The following is a 22420-nucleotide window of genomic DNA, read 5'->3' on the forward strand; positions in this document are numbered from 1 at the left end:
TCCAGTGACTTAAACAAAGACCACAGTTACTGACTCACCACTAATAACAACTACCCACCTACTTTCTTGGATTACAAGTAGCAAATGTTTACTTAATCATTAGTTAGATCACAAGTCACTGCCACTGCTAATGTGGGCCTCTGTAGTTTAAAAAGTTTGGGAAAGACAGCAATAGATGATTTAATGAGGTTACAAACTATGTTGTATTTATTTAATTTTAGCTCATTTAAAAAATATATATATATAAATGTATTAGCCATATTTTTATCCTAGGTAGAACCATACTATATGTTTGAACTGCTTTGTGGCCTAAGAATAAAACAAAAATCATCCAAAACATGGTCAAAGTTTACTGTAAGGTTTGAAACAAATTAAAGTTTCAAGACCAGGATGAAAAAAAATCTGAGGCATTAATGTGGTTTCCTTTTCAAAAGTTTATACGTACATAATACATACATGTATAAGAGAGCAACACAGTTTCATACGATTTTGACATTAGAAATAAACCTATCTGAAATTAAAGCTTGCCTTTTATAGAGTTGTAATTTAGATAGGCTTTAATTAAAATACAGTTTGTGACACATGCCTGGTTGCGAAGTAACTAACTTTAAGAACATGTTAGAATATTAAAAATATTCGAGCCAGTGCTTTTTTGTGTGCTTTCAATGAGTAAATATGGGTCTCCAGTAGTCATACTAAAGGTATAAGTCGGTTAGCAGGAAGTTTTTCCAGTTGCGGATCTGCTGCCACGTTCCTATTGGACGGTTTCAGACTGGGAGGGTCTTTCCAGAGCCCAGCACACAGACAGGAAGGGGGTGGCTGGAAATGTTTTAGTCAGAGCCTGGCAGACAGTTTGTTTTGACTGTTTGGGGGGGAAAAAATCCAGTTTTTAGTCTGTGAGTCGGTGGGACAGGAAGGAGAGGGTAAGAGTGTTTAACTGTCACGATTGTAACAACCAGGCAGCTGAAAATGTTCTCCTAGCTTTCATTATCAGCTTCAGAAAGCAGTTTAGAGCTGCATGGAGTGAGAGAGGCAGCCTTTTTTTGACCCGTTTCCTGACTTGCGCCTAAAGGAATTTGCTGCTGTATGCTTTGGTTTTTCACAGACGGTTGCTAAAAAGAAAGAGGAAGAACATCAGAGGTCTGTCTTAAAGTCTGAGCACGATCTTTTCTTCTGACGGAGAAACAAAGATTTAAGTTTCATGAAGTAAATAATTGTGAATCATTTGGTGCAATCAACTACCAAGATTTTCCACCTCTTTCGTCGTAGATCTACTGTACAGATTTAACTCTGGTTTCTCTTCCTGTTCCAGTGTCGGGTGTTTATGTTTCTCGTTACTATCTCTTATCTGCATAAGGCGTGGCGTACTTGGAGTCAGGATTTCTGGCCAGATGTTCATGTAATGTAATCAACAGACCTGGAAGAGCGCCGCATTTGACCTTTAAACTTTAGTGTACAAGGAAAAGTATGTATTGCTGAAGTAGAATGGCACAGTAACCGAAGGTTTGGCACACGTGTACGCCAACTATAGATTGGAGCTCGGAAATATTCACATACTGGTATTGATTAATTGATCGTCATGTCTCTACTCAGCTACACGGTCGAGCAGATAAACAGCTGAGGCTTTGTGCGCGTCATTCAACAAGCTAATGTTTGATGAGGAAGTGTGGCCTAAAAACATCTGTTGTTATGTAGGTGAAATGTGTAGCTTTGTCAAGTTAGACATTAGAATATTTGTAATCTCTCTCAAAAGATAATTAAATAATGCTGTGAGCAAGATCAAAGAGAAAAAAATATTACCGATGTTTAGTTGGATTTTTATAATTACTGTGCTAAGCATTTCTTTAATTAGAGAGGCGCCTTGTGGATGCATAAATTGTAGTAGAGTTAGCATAATTTAAGCATATTTTGTAGGTGTTTTCGTTAAGGATGGAAAATGTCAAATACATTTAAATATGGGTTTAGATCTGTATGGATTCAATGTTTCATAAAATAAAATGTTTATTAACTATTATTCCTACATACTAAAATGATTTAATTATCTAATGTATACCTGAAAAAAGATAGGCATCTTTGTAAAGATGTAAAATAAGAATAGGTTTGTAAATAAATCTGTTATTGTTAACATTTTTCTGAAAATGTCATGTAGAAAATAAATAATACCTTCTGAATAATCAGTGGAAAAATCTTCAGTCTAACCCTTCCTATACTTCCTGAATAGATTTTTACAAATTCCCACTGGTATTTTAATGATTTATCTATGATGATGGACTGGGCGACTCTTGACCATCACCCTAATCTTGTATGCGTTGTATGTTGCTGTACATTTGGAGTGGCGCAATTTCAGGTCCCTCCAGACCCGTTTCTGGTGTCTCATTGAAAGGACTTTGGACTCGTGTGTTGAGTAATTAGATTTGTTTTGTTTTAAATATTACTTTTCTAGACCTTGGAATACCTTGGTGTTAAAAATAGGATTTTCTGATTCTTGTCTCATGAATTGTCTTTTGTTGTTTGTGCAGACAGACCTTTAATGACTTCATTTATTAATCATCATTTTTACAATGATTGTTAAATTGTTCATAAACAATTAACAATAATGACTTGGCTGTGATTAGTCATAATTTGGGAACGCTGAGTTCAGTGTCACTAGGCACAACTTGTATTATTATTATTATTATTATTATTATTATTATTATTATTATTATTATTATTATAAATCCTTTGCCATTGTGAGACTCATTGTCTCATTTGCATGGGAGACCAGTTGCATCAACAACAAAACATAAAAACAGTAATAATACAATCCACTAAACTCTTCTGAAGATCAGTTCCATAAAATATCAGCAGGGCAGTTTTTCTGATTGCTTTCAGACATGTTTTCAAATATTTTTGTTTAAAAGCTGGAACTTCCCATGTTTGACCAGAACCATGTTCCAGGTGGAGGGACCAGAGAAGGAGAATGCTTTATTCTCAAACTCAGTATCGGCATCAAGAAATGACCTAATTAAAGCCTGTCTGTTAACATAAAGTAGGCTGATGATCTGAAAAAGCAAAGCATCACACACCAAAGCAAAGAAAATAATGAATGGATGACAACTGCCAGTCTCTTAAAGTGTCTCAAAATTGTTCCTGTGGCCGAATGCTGCTTTTGTTCTTCACAAACTGAACGATATCTCATCGAACCTGGAAATCTGCTCTCTAGCAGAAAATCCCTTTAGGAAAAGTTTCACACGTTTAGTTTGATATCAGTATTTGTTTATTGATCTGAAACATTTCAGTGTGAAAGGAGAAATCTATACGTTGCCTCATGTCAGATGGGACTAGGCCTGTCACAATAGTAAGTTTGGCTGGACGATAAATTGTCCCAGAAGTCATTGCGATCATTTTCAAGTTTCATCATGGTAATGGGATAAAATGCAAGAACACATTCTCAAAGATCAACAAACTTTAACTTATAATGAACATTTAAGATTGGAACTGGAATATATTTTATATGTCCAAAATAAATAAACAAAACAACTGAAACTACAAAAAAGAAAAAAAAAAAGTCTGTAAACAAAATTGTTGTTCAAATAATAAAGTTGAAAGCAATTCACCAGACTGAAGACTTTTGACATCAGTTTGGAAATTGATAAATCATGCAAATGAAAATTATTGAGCTTGTTTTAAATTTATTATACAATTATTACTAATTCATTTATTGCTTATTAAGGCAGACCTAGAGAAGACTAATTCTTAGTATCAATTATTCATTGAGTAACTAGTGAGCTTTTTCCTTTATTTATTAAAAGAAGGAACATGAACATTTTTTAATTTGACTGTTTTGTAGTGAAACAACAGTGCAAATGAAACAACAGAAACAAAACAACCACATTAAGATATTTGAAAAAGTTTTCAAAATGACCTAAAATTATTAGTTTTAAATAAGCATATTGTACCTTTTACTGGAAGGCATTTTAGCTTTAATTGTGTTTTTTTTCCCTTTCAGATCAGCAAAAGAAGTGCCTTTGAGAAGACAACCCCCGTCTGAAGCTGGTTCCCAGTCATAGCTGGCCTATGCTCCGTTTTTAAAGACCAATCTAAGAACTAACATATGAAATCTCGACAGCAAACCTTTTGGTGCAAGTCTGCACACGTTCAGCACCAAGAAGATTACTGAACTTTAGCCACAAGAAGAAGAAACGGAGAGAAGAAAATGACCTAAGAATATTTTGCTGAAATAACATCTGGATGTGGATTCTTTGAAAAAAAGTAAAGAACAAAGCTGCATTTACACTTACATGTTGTATTAATCTCCAGCTTTTATTGTGGGATTTCTTTGAACCGTGGGTTGACATTTAACATTTACTGTGTGGTGAAACCTCTTGGACATGGCGCTAAATATGTCTTCAGTTAGAGACACCAAATGGCTGACATTGGAAGTCTGTCGCCAGTTTCAGCGGGGAAACTGTTCACGCAGTGATGAGGAATGCAAATTTGCACATCCACCCAAGAGCTGCCAGGTGGAAAATGGAAGAGTCATTGCCTGCTTTGATTCTTTGAAGGTAAGATATATGTCATTGATTCTTTAATCTAAAGTGAAACTCACCCATAACGGAACAGTTTGATTGAAAAAATATCAGAATTAACAGTTAGTAGTAAACTGTCATGTTGTTAAGTGTATATGGTTAACATTCACCTATTTGTATGGGGGAATTTTACTGCCATATTTCGAGAGCACACATTCTAGATAGATAGCGGCGCAGGTTGCTACAATCAATAGTAGCCACACAGGCACACCCAGTAGAAGAAAACAAACACATCCAGTACAACACTTTCATTCTATTGGCTGAAAGGTTGCCAGGCGACGGTACTTTTTTGTTCCAAGGGCCAGCCGAAAATGACTCGCAAGCACACTGAATATTTGAAAGAGAGCAGAAGTTTTGAGTACAAGCATAACAAGTTTTGAGAAGAAAGACACGAAGTCCTGCTTTCAAACTGAAAATGTGTGCTCTCGAATTATGGCAGAAACATTCCCCTATATATTTGTCTCATGTTTACCTTATGCCACTGCCACTATTGGCTAACCAATACATTATTTGACTGGAAATGATGTGATTCATAACAACTGCTTTGCTACCAAAACTTACCATTTGAAGTAAAACTATCAAATTTGTTTGCTTTAATATGGAAACATTTTGATATTTCTATTTGCAGTAGCTTTAATAGTTGCTGAATTAAATACACCATTTAAAAACTTTGAACTTAAACGAGATTTAAAGCTTTTTCATACTTTATATCTTCTTTTAGTGGCTGTTTTTTCTAGTAGAATGAGATCAATTCGCCTGTTCTATTACATTAAATACAATTTAATTCACAGTTTTCCATAACAGTTGTTAGTCCATCATATTAACTGAGATCTTCTAAAGTCTTTTTCAGTGCAGCACTCTGATGTGGATTCCCCTTAAAGCTTTTATTCATTTGACCCTTGTTAAGTCGGTAAAGATATGTAAGAGTGTTTAATTTGCCATCTGATTTCCTGTTTGCATGAGGTGTCAAACAGTCAGATCAATTCCTCTGCAGTTATTCAAAATGGGAACAATAAGAGAACACGCCATTGAAGAAAGGAAGATTTATAAGTTAAAAAAAAGGAAAAAGGAGGTGAGGTAAAATAAAAATATTCCAAGTTTGCTGTCATAGAACTGCAGGAAAATGAGATTGTACTGATCCAATAAAAGATTCAAGTTTCTTTATCAGAGGTGGTAATAAATATGTAGGGTCTTAGTTGACTTTAGTTTAAAGCACTGATCAAACAACTGACACTTAATAAGATAAGTAATTATAATCTTCCCCTTAAGGTTTTAATAACACAGAAATAATCCTGTCCATTTTCAGTGTTTATTTTCCCTAATGAAGATTTCTCAAAGTCCCTCACCGGATTAAGATGCCGACACTTCCAAACACTTAAAATCAAAACCACCCTAAATTAGAACACCGTCCTCTCAAATATCATGTAAAATCCCAAACAATCAAGCAATTTTCCATTAAAAAGACAAAATACCTGCCATATGTTGTTTTATTTGGTTATATTTAAAATAATTAATCTCACATCCAATTGGATTAGAGCCAGTTTATCCTTGCTCTCTTTGCCTGCATGGAGCCGGTTCTGCCTTAATCCACTCTAACACGTTTAGTTGCACGTCCAGTACAGCTTGCTCCTGGGATTATTCTCATGTTGAGTCTTTGCTTGAGCTCTTCCTTTTACTTTTATGAACTGCTCCAATGTGCCCTTATGGTCGAGAGGCTAAAAGCATTAACAGAAAATAGACCCCTTATTTTGTTATCTGAAAAGGGGAATTGGAATAATGCTTAGATTATTTTAAACACATCTGTAAATGTAGCCACAGACATTTTTTTCTTTTTTAACGTAATTTTATCACGTTCTCTTTGTGTTTAACAGAGTTTGTGTACTTTATTTTAATTCTTCTTAATATCAGCTTTAGATATTAGCAAAAAAATTTTTTTAGTGGAGTGGAGTTCATTAAATTACTGAGGTCAGCCATTGAAGTGAATACTTGTCATTTTTGTAGAGCCGCTCTTTCTGCTTTATTGTTACCTTGTGAACTTGGAACTAGCTCTTTAAATGAATGCAAAATGAATTGTATATTCTCCAGTCTTGCATGCTTAGCAGCCAAACTTTAAGCTTTTTGATTTTAAGTCTGTAGAGCAAATCACTATAAATAACGATACTTTACTTCTTTAGGCAGCAAGGTGTTCTTGCTGCTGTAAAAATGCTTGAGGTATGATTTTCTTCACCACGTTAAACTTTCGAACTTGAGTTATGAACCACTGACTCCTATAGATTTACTGAGGGGAACTGTAGTGCTAGAATTTGCACTGACCAAGTGAAGGAATGTATTATTAAGTGAAGATTCCTTTTAAGCCACTGAGTCTAAACTTTGAAATTTGGCTTTGAGGGAAGATAAATAATATTAAACTACCACATTTTTTCCCCTAATAATCATCTTTGACTACCCAGGAAGATATTTTTACCTATACTTTTTTTGTAATGTTTAACTGTCTTCATCACGCTATGGCCATATAATTTGTTAAATTCCAGGCAATTACTATTGATGCTGCACAAATGTGTCCTAACAGACCCAACTTGCTGTAAGAGGAATGTGCTCAGGCTTTGATTTTGACTCATTGGTATCTCATGACTTGTCAGAGTTGTTGATGCGCAAAACCTATCCTGTTGTTTTGATGACTTTACCCTTCAGCTTTAGGAGATGCATCGAGGCATTTAAGAGACAGATGCTTAAAACAATTCTGTAAACTCAAACTGAGGAAAAAAATGTAATTTCATATCTACATTAAAAATAACAACTCAGACAAATTTGGCTGCTCTACATTACTGGAAAAGAAGACTGAATGTATCCATCCAACCAACCAGGCAAACAAACAGACAAATTTTAGGAAGCCTTTCTGTGGCTATTTATGTCATTAATGTTGATGTTAACATGCTCTGCCCAATTATTTCCTAATATGGTGAAATGTTAGGTTTGCAGAGCATAAATTTCATGTCTAAGGATGAGGCAGGTTGATCAAGAATCTATGCAAAGTGGCACATGATTGGATATTTTTGTCAAAAAAATATTGATGCAACTTGTAACACAAACCAATGAAAAGTTGTAATATGAGAGTTTCAGGGACCTACGACATTTTTCTTTGCATCAGAAACACTTCTGAAACTTACCACTGAGATAGTAGATGTGACGTATTTAAAACATTCCATTTTTTGGCTTTAAATAAAGCTGCTCTACAGTTGTATTAGTCATATTGCTATAATGCCTGACATGTCTTAGTGTTTAGTTATTAAACAATTATAATTGAAGTATTTTTTATACCATTTAGTAAAATGGGTGATGCTTTTATATGAGTGTATTTTAAGTGCATAGTTTCTTTTGTCAAAGATCAATAGTTGTATTCATTAACAAGATGAATACAAATGGAAATTTGACAGCTTCTGTGTTTATTGTTAGTTTCTTTCTGGCTTTTCTCCCAATGTAGGGCAGATGCTCAAGAGAAAACTGCAAGTACCTCCATCCTCCTTCTCACCTGAAAACCCAGTTGGAGATAAATGGGCGCAACAACCTCATCCAGCAGAAGACAGCCGCTGCTGTGCTTGCTCAGCAGATGCAGCTGATGATCCCTGGACCGAGTCTGCAGCCTATGGTGAGATCCTTAGAATGACTCGGCAACAACGTACTTTTATTTCGTGACTAAAATGTAACACAGGTCCTCTGCCGTCGTTGTCAACATCTTCTGCTCCACAGGGACTCGGCACTAATACCAGTCTTGGTTATGGGTCATATATCACCCCTTTGAACCATGGAATGAGTCTCATTCCCTCAGACATCCTCTCCAGCACCCCGGTTCTTGTCCCTGGCAGCTCAGCTGTCACGGTCCAGTGTTCCTCCTCCTCCTCTTCCTCATCTTCCTCTTCTCCATCACAGAAGCTGCCGCGCGCAGACAAATTAGAGGTATTAAAAGCTCCGGGAAGTTTAATTTTATATAAAAACACATTACACATTAATACTTCTGGGGCTCGTAATGGGCTGCAGCTAAACTCCTTTCTCCATCTTAATAACTTCTTTCAGGTGTGCCGGGAGTTTCAGCGGGGCAACTGCTCGAGAGGGGAGACAGACTGCCGCTTTGCTCATCCCACTGACAGCCCAATGATTGACACCACCGATAATACAGTCACTGTTTGCATGGACTACATCAAGAGCCGCTGCTCCAGGGAGAAGTGCAAGTATTTTCACCCGCCTGCACACTTGCAGGCCAAAATCAAATCCAGTCAACAGCAAGTCAGTCAGACCGGGGTGGCAGGCCAGGTCACAGCTGCAGCCATGGTAAGACAGAGTCTCTTACTCAAGTTCATCAGTCGCCTCCACACTGTGTGACAGCATATAGGCTGCGTCTCAGCCAGTGAGATCCGGTAGTTCAAGCAGAGAAAATCTGAATTGAAAATCTCTTTGCAATTGATACGAGTCTCCTGCTACATGGCGCCATAAAACATGACCGTTATGCACTGCATTATTGTTAACATCTTCCAATATGCCATCAGACAACCTCACTTGCACAATTTACACAGCATGCTCTGCTACATTCTGTTAACTGAGAAATATGTTCGCATATAAGACAGGGCAAAAAGGAATTTGTTACATTTGCTTAAATAAAAGAACAGCCAGTACAAAACAAATCAAATGTAAGCAAAAAAAGCTTTGCAAAACCTAAAATGTAATTATATATGTCAGTATCCACTAAAGAGATAATGACAAGCATATGCACATCACAGAAGTCAAAAGTACTCGTTGTTGTGTTCATATGGGACCGGTTAGGTCAAATTGTTTAAACGGTTTAAATTTTGTTTTCAGTAGATGTTTGTCGAATGCGTGCCATAGCTGATGTGTAGCATCTGCAAAAGTTTTCACTGCGAAAAAAAATAAATCAAAATATAACATGTTGCATGTTACTAAAATTAGTCTGTTTTTTAAAAAAAAAAACTCAAAAATATTCATCATTCTTGAATTGAAAAACTGAATTTTGACTGAAATCATTGTTTTGTGTTTCTGCAGGCGTATCTTATTGGTAGAATTGATGAAAATCTCACCAGCTGAATATGCAGTGCCTTTCAAAAGCAATAACACTCATTAAACTTTTTCACATTTTAACTTGTTATTTTCTAACTTCAAAGTATTTTATCATTTTATGCGATAGGCCAACCAAACGTGTAATAAAATTATAAACTGGAAATAAAAGGATAGATTTTCAAAAAAAAAATCCGTCTACATTTTTATCTATAGTCAGGATGTGCTGTCTTTAAAATGTGGACTTTGTTGCCATTTCATTATGTCAACGTTTCCTGGTCTCTTTTTTAATTTCTTCTATTCCCCATAAATAAGCCAAAGAAAGTTTTAATATTTTTTCATGAGCTAAAAGAACATCAAGTTGTAAAGAAATTATTGTTTTTGTCATGCAAAAGAAAATAGTGTTTTCTCTTTACATTGGTGAATAAAAGAAAATCACATAGCAGCATTTCCGAGGCTTAAAGAAGTATCACTTTTGTTGCAGAAGATACTGTGGAACCATGATTGGATATAATAACAGCTTTCCAGTATAATAACAGCTACTTTGTTTTCCATCGCAATGCTAAATTTAGAGCATGTGTATTTCTTGATAGCCATCTGCAAAGGCTTAGTCAGTACAGTCATGTAGTGTACGGTGGATCCTAACAGTAAACACGCTTCTCCTAAATCCCAGTTTCTTATGTAAACAACCTGTCTAAACTTTTTTACATGATTTTTCTTAAAGGTAAACAATTAATAGAAAACTAATTTTTAAAAAAAGAACTGTGTAAAAAACTATTTGCACAAACTTCAGCAAAAATGCACATTTTGGTTGATTTTTTTTTTATTATTCACTCTTCCTGAGTTCACATCTGCATCATAACAGTGAGTCAGACTATCCAGGAATGTGGTATTTTTCTAACATTTCTAATTTGCATTTTTTTTTTATCTCAAGTTAAAGTTAGACAGAATCAAAAGGGTCTATTTGCATGAGCGTATTAGTCAGGAGAAGAGTGCAGGTGATTCCAAGATGATATATGACATATACAAGAGTTTATGTAGTTTTTCAAAGCAATGAGACACTAAAGAGCTGTTTTTGTTTGGTTCACTGTCATCATTATGCATATATTTGCTATATTTGTTTAATAGACTTCATTTTTTTACTCTCAAAAGCAGCTATATTCTTTTAATGTACTTTTATGTAAAGGAGGCATCCATCATTCCACCCAAAGCTTTGCAGTAAATGCAGTAAATGGAGCTCCACTCTGTGCTTTATGACGCTGGACGCATGTTTCATCTGTTGATTTGTGGCACTTCTTTGGGCTGGCTCTCATAAAACCAAGTCATCTTTCATTTAACAGTAACATTTTCAGTGCCTGCTGTGTTTTTTCATTTATATCCCTCTCTCAGAGCCATAAGATTGGCATAATAGGTCTAAAACTCTGCTATTCGTGCAAAGCTCCACTAATTTCACTACATTTTGATTATATTAACCTCCTCTGAGCTAATCTAGTGAAATCTATCAAGTGCATTTTGAGGGTATATGTATTTACACGTAATCATAGTAAATCTTTGCTAAATCTACTCATTAAAACAAATTGACTTCGTGTTTTTTTAATCATTTAGTCACCCTAGAATATGTTTTTGTTACTGTGCATGAATATTTATGTGGTATACTGCATTCAGATTATTTTGTTTTTGTTTCCCCCCTCCTCTCACCTTCCCACAATGCTGTCCTCCATGATGCACCTCTTCTTGCTGTTACCTGTATGTTAATGCGCTTGAACCCCATTGGCCCACTGCCATCATGTGCTCGCTGCCTGCTATTAAAAGACTCAGTCGACCGCCAAAGCAATGAAGCGACCCCTCGAGGCAGCTGTAGACCTGGTACTTTTCACCTTTTGCTTTGCATGTAGCTGTTGTGTCATTTAAAAAAAAAAAAAAAAAAAAAAAACCTTTTTTTATTTTTGTCATTTGTGATTTACAGCTTCTTCGTGTAGCATCTTATCTGTGCACAGCCACCATCAGTAAATGCTTAAACAATCAAATTTGTTCTTTGTTTTTGTTAATATTTTATCCTCATCATAACTTGAGGCTTCAACTGTGGTTGTTTTTCCCCATCTTTTATTATTGTTTTGAATATAAATATGAACTCTTTAGCAATTTAAGAGCAGACATTATAGTTGAACACAATGAGAGAGGATTTATAAGGCTTCACATGTCTTTCTGTCACTTTTCAGGCCTTCCCACCCAGCGTCCTGCAGCCCCTACCAAAGAGACCAGCCCTGGAGAAGAGCAGCTGGGCCAGCTGTCTCCTTTCACCCAGTTTATTGCACTACCAGCAGGCTTTGGCTAATTCACAGTTGCAGCAGGCTACGGCAGCATTTTATCCTGCAGGTGAGCTTCTTATCAGAGACGTTAATACAACTTTTATTAACATGCTTTAGATGCAGTGCCTTGCAAATTTCATACGCTGAATCTTTTCACAGTTTGGAACATTGCAACCACAATATTTAAAGTGTATTGTTTTGATTTTATGTGATAAATCAACACATTAGTGTGTCACAAGCATGGTATGAGTTTTACTCCAGCTCAGTCAGATTGGATGGGAGCATTTTTGCACAGATATTCAGATAGTTCTGAAGGTCTGAGCTTTGGCTCGGCTAGGATACTTATAAGTCTGACTGAATGTCTGATCAGCTTTCCATCCTAATTAAATAAGAGGATCCCCAAAGCGTGGTTGTGTTTCACTGGGGTTGGTGTGTTCACAGTGATGCGTAGTGCTTGTTTTCTGCCATTCGGTTCATATTCCAATTGAGTCAAAATTGATTTTTCTCTCTGTAGATTTTTATACCTGAGCTGTGAATCTCTGCAGCTCCTTCAGAATTACCATGAACCTTTGAAAGTCTTTCCATCGGATCAAATATATTTTTGGCTTTTGGAATGTGAATACCTATAATAGTACAGCAAATTTGCATTCGATATATCCTTTGCAATGGCAATACTGCTCACATTAAACCTGTAATGACACCTGCAATTCAATATTTTTGCAGTCATGCAATAGTAATTTTTCATGCTGGACTGAACAGAGAGCTGTGAGATGCTTAAAGCTTGGGATATTGTTTTGAAACATAACTTTGCTTTAACTTTTCTATAACTTAATCTGTTTAGCTAATCTTTGATCTCCAAGATGCTGTTTGACTATTATGCACCAAGCAAACCTGTAAAGCTTTCATTCTGATTTTTTTTATTAAAATTAAATTATATAGAAAGTCTGTTTATTAATTTAACTCCTGAAATGGATCAAAGTCACATCAGACTGATTTGATTTCATAGTAATTTTTTTAAAGCAGTTGACTGCTCTGGATTGCTTGCTACACCTTGATTTTATTTTTTAATGAATAATTTGCAACACCTCATATCATTTTTTCTCCTACACTTCAATTATGTGCTGCTAGTGTTGCTCACATAAAATCCCAGGTCAATACAGTGACGATTGAAGGCACTGTGTATCTCATTTCTGGGTTTCAGTGATTCCATGATGTCAAAAACACTTTATGTGGTCTTTCAAACCTAAGAATGCATTTGCAGGTCATATTGGGAATAAACGGGTCTAATATATCAAGTTTTTCCAAAAGGATTCAAGGTTTAATTTTTTTTTATTTTTGACAAATAAAAAAAAACAGTTCTTGAGTTTTATTAGCATTTGCTATGATTTCAATAGGCCTTTTTCTGAGCAAAAGATTTAACTTTAGATACTGAGATACTTATGACTTTAAAGTTCATTTTTGTAACACTAGGTTACAGAAACAAAGATTTTTATTAACAAAAATCAATACTTTGATAAAGGAGCAAAACCAGTAGTAGTTGTCTGTATGGAAGAGAAAATGGCAAGAGGCAGGGCCAAGTGAATAAGCTGTCATTTTTCTACTAAATCCAAAAAATATTGACTAAAATTGTTGTTGCAGCAGCCTGTCAGCTATGTTATAAGTTACATCTGCAGGATGTCAGAAGGGATTGTTGTTTTCTGTTTCACCTTCTCAATCTCGGCAACTCTTTTTCAAAAGGAGGAAAAAAGACGTTTGTTTTCCAAAATGTTTGATTTTTTTTTTCCATTGAACATTAAAAATGAATTACTTTGAGATATTTACTTTAACGTGAAACCCCGTGATACAAATATGGGGAACATTATCTATTTCAGCTGTAAGTATTTAAACACCAGGACATAAAAAATATTCAATTTCATGTGATGTTAACTCAGTAAACACCCAAAATCAGTTTGTAAAATAAACTAAATGTACTCAAACAGACATCAGGATAGTACTAGCAGTGCAGTCGATCAAATAACGTAATCCAGTGCTGTTTAAAAGTAGATATTTTAGTAGTTTGTTCCTCTGGATTATGTACAGTATGTGTTAGTGCAATGCCAAGGAGAAATGCCATTAACGGTGATCTCAGAGAATCAAATGTTGCCGCCCCTCCATCTGGAAAGGTAATAAGCGTTCATCACAGCTGGCTGTCATCCCAGCAGTTCATGTTTCATTAGGTTTGCCCCACTGTCAAACTGTGCAGTCCCCATTGAAAACACATTAAAACCAAGAGATGTGCATCTCAGCCATGCCTTTTGATTAGTTCAGAACAAAGTATACAACATAGCAGTGTGGGCATGCAATATTACTTCAAAAACAGACCAAAAGACCTTGGAGCAGCTAAAAAAAGGACCTGGGCTTATGAAGAGCTGGTAAATAAATCCAAAGTTTAGCTGACAAAGGTGACAAAAGCCCACAATGCGTCTTTTTTGGTGGTTTCTTGTTGGTCTTAAGGGTTTTTTCTATTTCTTAAACTCTTTTTGCAAACATCCACATATTCTGGGATGCTTAATGGAAATCTAGATTAAATTATAGTAGGTCTGCAATACAGTGCCATTTTTTCTGTTATTAAGGAACAGTACCATCATCAGTCAACAAAGTTTGTTTTATTGCTGTGAGGACATGATGACTCTTGTTTGCTTTTGGAGCCAACAGCAGAATATTTGGCATTTTTAGCTGGCAGCCAAGAGGTTTTAGTTAAAAGTAATAAGCAAGGATCAACAAATTGCTATAAAAAGAAAATATGAAGCACCTAAAAATGTTTGTATTTCCTGTGTTACTTTGATATCATTTATATGAATGGTTCTAAGTACAACAATGGAAATCTTATTAGTGTTTGATGTAGATATAGTAACAATTACTGCTGCAAACCATCCTGTTTGGTTTTACTTACTTTGAACATGATGATCGGAAATCTGTATGCTCATTTGAACACAATGATAACAACATGAATAATCAGACTTTTCTCATTATGGTGGTAACTATTGCTAACAACTCGATAGGATATCCTCTATGGATTCAAACAGTAAAAGAGCATTTTCAGATATGGACATTAGGCAATATGACTGATTTAATGTGATACTAATAAAAGTAAAACTGTTCATTTCTGCAAATTTAACTTGACGCTCTCATCCCTCACATTGAATACTGAACTTTTTGGCTGTCATTCAAGAAATTCCAACACTGGTAGCTATCCTATTTTATTTCCAACTCAGATCTAGGAACTTGTTCAAAACACGTCTTATGTAACATAATATACAAGTAAACACATTTTGTTTGATGACATGGAGAACTGCAGAGGGATGGTACCCAAATAAATGCAGAACATTTTAAGCAAAATAAGCTTTAAATATATTGGAAATGAGATAATCAAAAATGTATCTGGGTGTTTTATTTACAGCATGACAAATAAAACACATAAATACATGAACTGTATTTCCTATGCTTTCTTGTTTGTTTACTAAACAGTGTAAACTGATGTTAATGTGTTGGTCAAACTGAGTTTGTTCTTCCCATTTTGTAATCACACAGGTTCTGTCTTGTGCATGACTCCTGCTAACAACATTGGTATGTTATTTCATCTTCTTAAAACTGTGTTCTCCAGTCGACAGATAACACAGAGATTAAATAATTTGTTTACAGCACCAGAAAACCAAAACGTCATTGTTTATTGAAACACGAGTTCTTATGGCACATTCTTTGTGCTTTTCTGATCATAAAAACCTTGGGTATAAAATTTCCTCTTTTATTCCAAATGGTTATTTTTGAAACTCCATCACTGTTTGTAGGTTTTCTATGCTCTACTGGGAAGAATTAGGAAATTTGTTCAGCATTCCTGACATTTAAAAGTTTAAACATTTTAAGTATTTTTTTTATATACATCTGTGCACTTGTGGTATTTGTCAATTTCTGAGCAAATTTCCTAATTAGATTTCTTATTAGCGCTCCTTTTATGTTTTCCCTTGCTGTCTTGCTTTGCCGTGTGATCACATGCCATCTGCTGGTCTAACCCAATGATGGCTTGCCGCTACTTTCATTGTATATTTGCTTGGCCAGAGAACGAGAAACATTGCTATGGTTACCATAACGCTCCACCTCCCTTTTCATTGCTTCCATGGTTCCCCTCCTGAAAAAGTCCCCATGATGTACAGTGCTACGCCTGCTACTGTCTCTGCAGCAGCCACTCCTGCCACAAGTGTCCCCTACGCAGCAACAGCACCAGCCAATCAGGTTTGCTCCTTTTTAAAGCTTTCTGTGGTAAATCCTTGAGCTCTGTATCAGTGCTTCATCTTTAAATCAGGGGAGTTGCTTCATCAGCATTGGGATGCCATGCTTGCTTTACAGCCATAAAGCTTCGTGTACCTGTAGACCTTCAGCAGAACTGCTAGGCTGCATTTCATTCCTTTCCCTTACTATAGACAACACCTCTTAAGAAATCTTAACAGTGTTGTATTTATTGTTTTTATTGCATGTTTTGTGCTTTGTTCAATGTCGTCTTTTTAAGACTTAAACGGCAGCAAGAGGTTATATTAAGAAGTGAATGTCCTGTTTGTGAGCATGATGTGTTTATTACATTTTTACTGAGATTTTTTTGTGACTCCTGCAGTAACTTTGCGAAGAGTGAAGCCAAAAGGAATAATAATAACAATAACAGATTTTAATTACTCAAAATCTTATTTAATGTGCAGTTACAGACAGAAATTTACACACACTCATCAACAGCATCGATGTCATGTTACATTTTTGGCTTTTAATGACACATTGTTTTGGGTGGACAGACACGACATAAAACATGTTATTATTCAAAAATAAGATATTAGAGCACAAGTAGGATTTTATTTCTCTGACCAACGAAAGTTGTATTGTACTTCCTACAAACAGGGTCTAATATAGACATACACCCGCACTGATCCATAGTCCATGCATTTTCAAAATGGCCAATCAAAACTAGTTTGGATATGTGTTTGGATCATCATTGTGTTTCACCTGTCAACAGTATAAATATTTTAAAATGGTGTCATATTCAATATTTTTTCACTTCTATTTATTTCCCCCATTTTTTTTTTATCTCAATACATTTGTGGAATAAATACAGTGAAAATAATTGCCTTTAATTTTGTGTTGCAGATGAAAGCAACCAGCTCTTTGAAACAGGCTTTTCTTTAATTTTTGGTTCAGGGTACAGAGTCCTGTAAAATGCAGGACTCTGTTGTTGAGGAATGTTAAATGTTCCTCAACATTTAACATTTTTAAATGTTGAGGGACATTTAAAAAGTGTTGTACTGCTAAGAAAAAAAAAACTTATTTAAAAAGCTGTTGTTTGAAACTATTCTTCTGCTTTTGGAACAGATCATCCTCAAGTAACCATCAGAAACATACGTCAGTGCCACGTCGCAGCAGTTAAAGGTCTTTTTCAACCTCTGTACAAGCAGTCTACTAGCATCACACACAGCATACAACAACCTGCATGTTAATAAAGTTGCTACTGAAATGAGGGTTACTTTGCATTTGCTGCAAGTGCACGCTTTTACGCCTGTGTTCAATGCATTTTCAATAATTTTTCGTGATGCGTTCCCCCCCCTTTGCCGGTTCTGTTGAAGTCAAGGATGAAAGCATTTTGTCTCGTTATACACATTGTACAGTAACCTGGTCTGTTAAAAAGGCACTACAACTAGAGAAGTCACAAACAGCAGACAAAACAGTGTAAATACAATATAAAAATCTTCTTTTGAACTATTCTTAACACAATTAATAGAGTTCTTACTTATAAACCATTTAAGTATGTAGATATTTATGGTTGAAAACATTGAGTTTGGTCGCAGAAATGTCAGGTTGGTCCTATATTGCAGATTGCTTTTATCTTCTTGAATGTGCTATTTAATTAAAGTTTGTTTTTTTTTAATGACAATTTCATAGTGCCAGATTTAAATATATTTAACAAACCAGTGGAAAGCACTTATTCTAACTTTGAACCTCATGTTGTGTAAAATGATAGCTGGCTTATGGACATCCCTTTAAAATGCTCAGAGAGATCCCCAGAGAACTGGATCAGTGCTCCACCTTCTGGTGTGCCTTTGCATTGCATAGACAGGCTCTATGCTGAGAGGAAATGCTGTATAATTCATCTGATGTCAAATAGTAGACCCACTCATAAAACATTATGTCCTTTTAACAATATAAACTTCATATTACAAGTAAGATGCTTAGAGGATATGGTTTAAACTATAGGAAGAGCGGCTACAGACATGAGAGATTGCTTGGAAACAACTGCTAATATTTAAACTAAAGTTGTTGTGTGAACATTGTCAGAACTGTTTTGTTTGAATGTTACAAGTGCCTAAACAATCGTAGGTAGAATTGCAAAACACAGTCCATATTTTCACAAAAGTATAGAAGTTACTTTCTCTGAACTTAGAGCTTACTTTGAGTTCCTGGAACTTTCCTGAATCGTATTAGTTACTTTCTCAAAACTTACTGAGTTCCTATAGAAAAGGAGCAGCATTTTGAAGTGACTCTTCTTGAACTTACTATGTCTCAAATCAGTCCTAAGTACCTTATAGGTACCCAGATACAACCCACCTCATAAATACAACCTCCCTCATGAAAACATTCAGTATGTTCCAGGAAGTACCTAGCAAGCTTTGTGTCGGTTCCTGAAAAGTAAACTTGGAAAGTTCTAGGAAAGTTCCACAAAGTACCCTGGAAAATCCAGAAAGGTTCCAGGAAAATACCTGGTAGGTTCTGGAAAAGTTCCAGGGAAGTGTCAAGTTTTTAGGAAAGGATGACCTCTGCGTTCCTCCAAAGTAACCTCTAAATCCAGTGAAGTGCAGGCTGTATTTTATAGTGCTACTGAATTGTACATGCAATGACATCTGAGAATACTTCAAAAGTTTTGTGTGCAAATCACTTCGGTAATGTACTAATTAAGTCACTGATGTTTGAGATAGATTTCCATGCGTAGTTTGCAGTGCAATGTCAGTGCATTAGTATTTTCTCGAAATTCAAATAAGGTTTTGTCCTTGACTAAATTTCTCACCGACGTTCAAACAGGTGTGTACTGTGCATAGGACCTAATATCCAGGTTTAAAAATTATATTGTTAAAAACTATGTTAAAATACTTTTTGGTTTGATAGAATTTCAGAAGTAAAAATTGTTTTGGTGAAATGTACTTGTGTGGTTAAACCATCACAGCAGCCAGACTGTCATTTGTTTCTTTTAAGAGAATAATTTCTCTCTTGTATATTTGTATTTTCTATTCCATCTTTTAGTTCTGTGTCTTACAAACTTTTGGCGATTCTGTGTTTGTTTACCTTCCTTGAATCATTTTACACTTCATTAGTTGATACTAAAATAAGTACATATGGATATTTTGCTAGTTTTAGGACACTTAAAAATGTATCCTATTATATTTTATGATGAATGTAATTTATTAAACTGACTTTGGATCTGTTCAGTTCCTTTAAAAACCTTGACTTGTAGTTTTAGCCTATTACAATAAAAGAATCAGGACAAAGAAGAAACTGAGAACATACAGTCCTCGTCACTGCCTTGTTACCTGTAAGAGACAACGAATGTCTGTATAAACAAGGCCATTAAGTTGCTTGTTATGTGCAGAAGTGCATTGTACCACTTGTACAAAGGTCTGAAACTAAAACAGCTTGTGATTTAATGAGACTATTCAGATTGTTTGTATAGCACTTTCGTTTAAAATGTTACAAAGTGCTTCACGTGAGTATGTCATATGAGTTGGTTCAGAAAGATCTTTACAAGATTAGAATAATAAAATGTGTAATAAAGAAAGTAAGATATTTAATTGGATGTCAGGAATTAAAGTGATTGAAAACTTAGCAAAATTATGCATACCCCTTGAAATTCCTTAATTTTCTTGTTCTAAAAAGCCACAAACTTCAGTATTTTACAGGTATTTAATAAACAAAGACAAAGTGGACATAAAAGGATACATGATTTTGATTTATTTTAACATAAGATCAAAAGTATATGGAAAGCAGTTGTTTTTAAGCTCTGGTATGCCTAAAGAAACCGTAACAGTAACAATTAGGCCTCCTAAGTTTCATATCTTTGGATCTGCAAAGACCTCAGTGGGAGAATCTTGACAACGCAACTACTAATGTTTCACTTTGCAAATCTGGCCTTCAAGTAAGAGTGACAAAGAGTGGAAAGACGTAAAAAGTACGGTTTGAAGTTTGTTACAAAGCAAGTATGGCACATAGCTAAAATGTGGAAGAAATGTAACCATTTGGCTTACGTCCAAAGTTGTATGTGTGGCAGAAAACCAGAGTCCCCCATGAAACAACTCAAGCCGTACTGTGACACCTTTTGGTTGTCTGTAGGGTAAAAAGACCAGAATGGCATGTGGGGGGCTGCAGTCCACTCACTGTTACGCCTCTGGGATACAGCAGAAAGTTGTCACTGCTCCCTGTCAGCTGACATGTGTAGGAGTGAGCCAGCTTTCTGACTCAAAGGGTGATGTAGCGATTTACAGCAATCACTTCACTCACATCATTTCTTGGTATCAACACACCCCGGAGCGTTCGTGCTGGAGAGCACAGAGATGGGATAGATCACTGGCTGTCAGCCAAGGGTAGACTCTTCAGTAGCATTTATGCATGAAAAAGGACAAAATTAGTGAAGTGTCACTTCCCCAATGTGTTTAAATGCTTAGAACGGATGTTGGACAATCATTTTCCTCTTGTTTTTCAAAAGCTACGTTCTTAACTTGATTTGTGGTTTATTGTGGTTTACAAAATAATTTTCTTTTGTGAAAAAGGATTCTCACTTACCATATTGCCCTGGACATACAGTCTACTTTTGAAACATTGTCATGGCAGCATTAAGCTGAGAGGATGCTGGTCTGAGTTCAAATGAAGATGCGATGAACTAAATAGAGGGTAATCCTGGAAGAAAAGCTGTTGGATGCTGGAAAGGGTTTGAGATTAAAGTTGAGTTCACTTTCTAGCAGGACGTAGTAACTTTCAACATACAGCCAGAGCTACAGTCAAGTGATTATCGCAAGATTCATGTCTCCCAGTCAAAGTCCAGACTTAAATCTGCGTGAAAATCTGCATCCCTTCACAATCATGCCCTACTTTGTCTTTGTCTCTTACATAAAAACCATGAAAATACTATGAAGCTTGTACTGGTAATGCAACAAAAGTGAATACTTTTGGAAGGAACTGCATATGTAAATTTATTTACAGAACCAAACAATTTACAGTGGACCAAAACACTAAAACTTTCTGCATACGTAGCCAAATTAGCTAACCCAAGACCTTACTAGTGTCTTTAAAAGTAAGAATAAAATGAGTAAAAATCTACCCATCCCTTTTAATTGAGAATCTCAAATCTTATATAAAGTCCCTGATGTGAGTGCATTTCTTACACACTGCTCTATTCAATGTTGAAGCATTAATAGTTCAGCAGCTGTATTCAATTTTAAAGTATGATTCCTTTTAACTTCAGTTTGTCACTAGCTGTGGATATGAGATTTTCTTTTCTTTTTATTCAACTTTCAAATCTAAAGCACATTTCTGAATATTTGTGTTACTTTTACGGACTAAGAGCTTAGCAGGAATACGCATGAGGCTGTTTCAGGGTTGGATATTTAAGACATGAGGATTCGGACATTAAGAATGTTCAGTCTTACTGAAAGAAACGCCTCTCTTCAGCACTTTGGCAACTGTCAAATGACTAAGAGGATTTATGTGTGATATTTGCCTTATCTTTGATCTATCCTGAGTTTGTATTTGTTCTGAAACTATTGCGTTGTTCAGTGATATAAATTTGACAGATGTTTTTGTTAATATTCGTTAAGTTTGGAGTTGTGATTGCAGATTGTATGACGAACCCAAATGACATACTGACATGCCTGACGTTTATTTGATTGATCAGCCTGGCAATGTGTATGATTCATTTAAAGAGTTAGCCATCTCTTATTAAAGCAGCCTTTCTGGTGAAATCAGGTTGCATCCTGGTGGGAGTTGTTTGTGCATAATAATACATTTCATGTGGACAGTTTTGTTCATGTAAATTCAAAATTGTGTAAAATTTGAGATATTGCAAATAAAGTAATGTCATATACATGCAATGCTGTGCAATCTGTTTTTTTATACTTGTATTTTAATGTTTGTGACCCTATATCAGACCAAAGAAATCAATATTATCATCAGAATTTAGTTTGGACTCCAAAGGTTATCTGCTAAGTGGCATATTAATTATATATTTTTAAAGTTTCCATACAGAATTGTCGAAAAAATTAATATAGTTTGTGATCTTTAGAGCTCCATGCTGTGCTCAGATTTTCTATTTGTTTTGCTATTTTGCTCTAAATTTTTAAGACAAAATGTACTTATCCCAAAAAATGAGCTTCCAGGTGCAAATGCTTCTAAAACTGTAACATAAGGTAACCGATCAGCACTTTT

At 35.5% G+C, this 22420-nt stretch overlaps 1 protein-coding gene across 4 annotated transcripts; it reads left to right on the forward strand.

Annotated features, from left to right (window-relative positions):
- Positions 1 to 762: 762 nt before the first annotated feature.
- LOC106923049 (muscleblind-like protein 2a) lies at positions 763 to 22086 on the forward strand. 4 transcript variants are annotated; one of them, XM_088016583.1, is made up of 10 exons: positions 764 to 923; positions 3989 to 4544; positions 8050 to 8214; positions 8316 to 8522; positions 8640 to 8894; positions 11445 to 11498; positions 11852 to 12008; positions 15512 to 15547; positions 16116 to 16210; positions 17330 to 22086. In XM_088016583.1, the coding sequence occupies exons 2-10, from the start codon at positions 4371 to 4373 to the stop codon at positions 17342 to 17344; spliced, it is 1158 nt and encodes a 385-aa protein (XP_087872709.1). In that variant the 5' UTR covers positions 764 to 923; positions 3989 to 4370; the 3' UTR covers positions 17345 to 22086. The 4 variants fall into 4 exon arrangements, with proteins under 4 accessions (XP_087872716.1, XP_087872709.1, XP_087872712.1 ...); XM_088016590.1 differs by lacking the exon at positions 11445 to 11498 and having other exon boundaries at positions 763 to 923; XM_014995901.2 differs by lacking the exon at positions 16116 to 16210 and having other exon boundaries at positions 765 to 923.
- The last annotated feature ends 334 nt before the right edge of the window (positions 22087 to 22420 follow it).

This window comes from Poecilia mexicana, unplaced genomic scaffold (assembly GCF_051168715.1).
Source record: "Poecilia mexicana isolate PSO_F unplaced genomic scaffold, ASM5116871v1 scaffold_2, whole genome shotgun sequence".
NCBI classification, from domain to species: Eukaryota; Metazoa; Chordata; class Actinopteri; order Cyprinodontiformes; family Poeciliidae; genus Poecilia; species Poecilia mexicana.

Bases quoted from the DNA above. Each gene is read 5' to 3' on its own strand.
- LOC106923049 (XM_014995901.2), top strand. From the start codon at position 4,371: ATGGCGCTAAATATGTCTTCAGTTAGAGACACCAAATGGCTGACATTG. The intron at 8,895-11,444 runs GTAAGACAGAGT...TGCTATTAAAAG, and splicing joins AGGTCACAGCTGCAGCCATG to ACTCAGTCGACCGCCAAAGC. The intron at 15,548-17,329 runs GTATGTTATTTC...CTTTTGGAACAG, and splicing joins GACTCCTGCTAACAACATTG to ATCATCCTCAAGTAACCATC.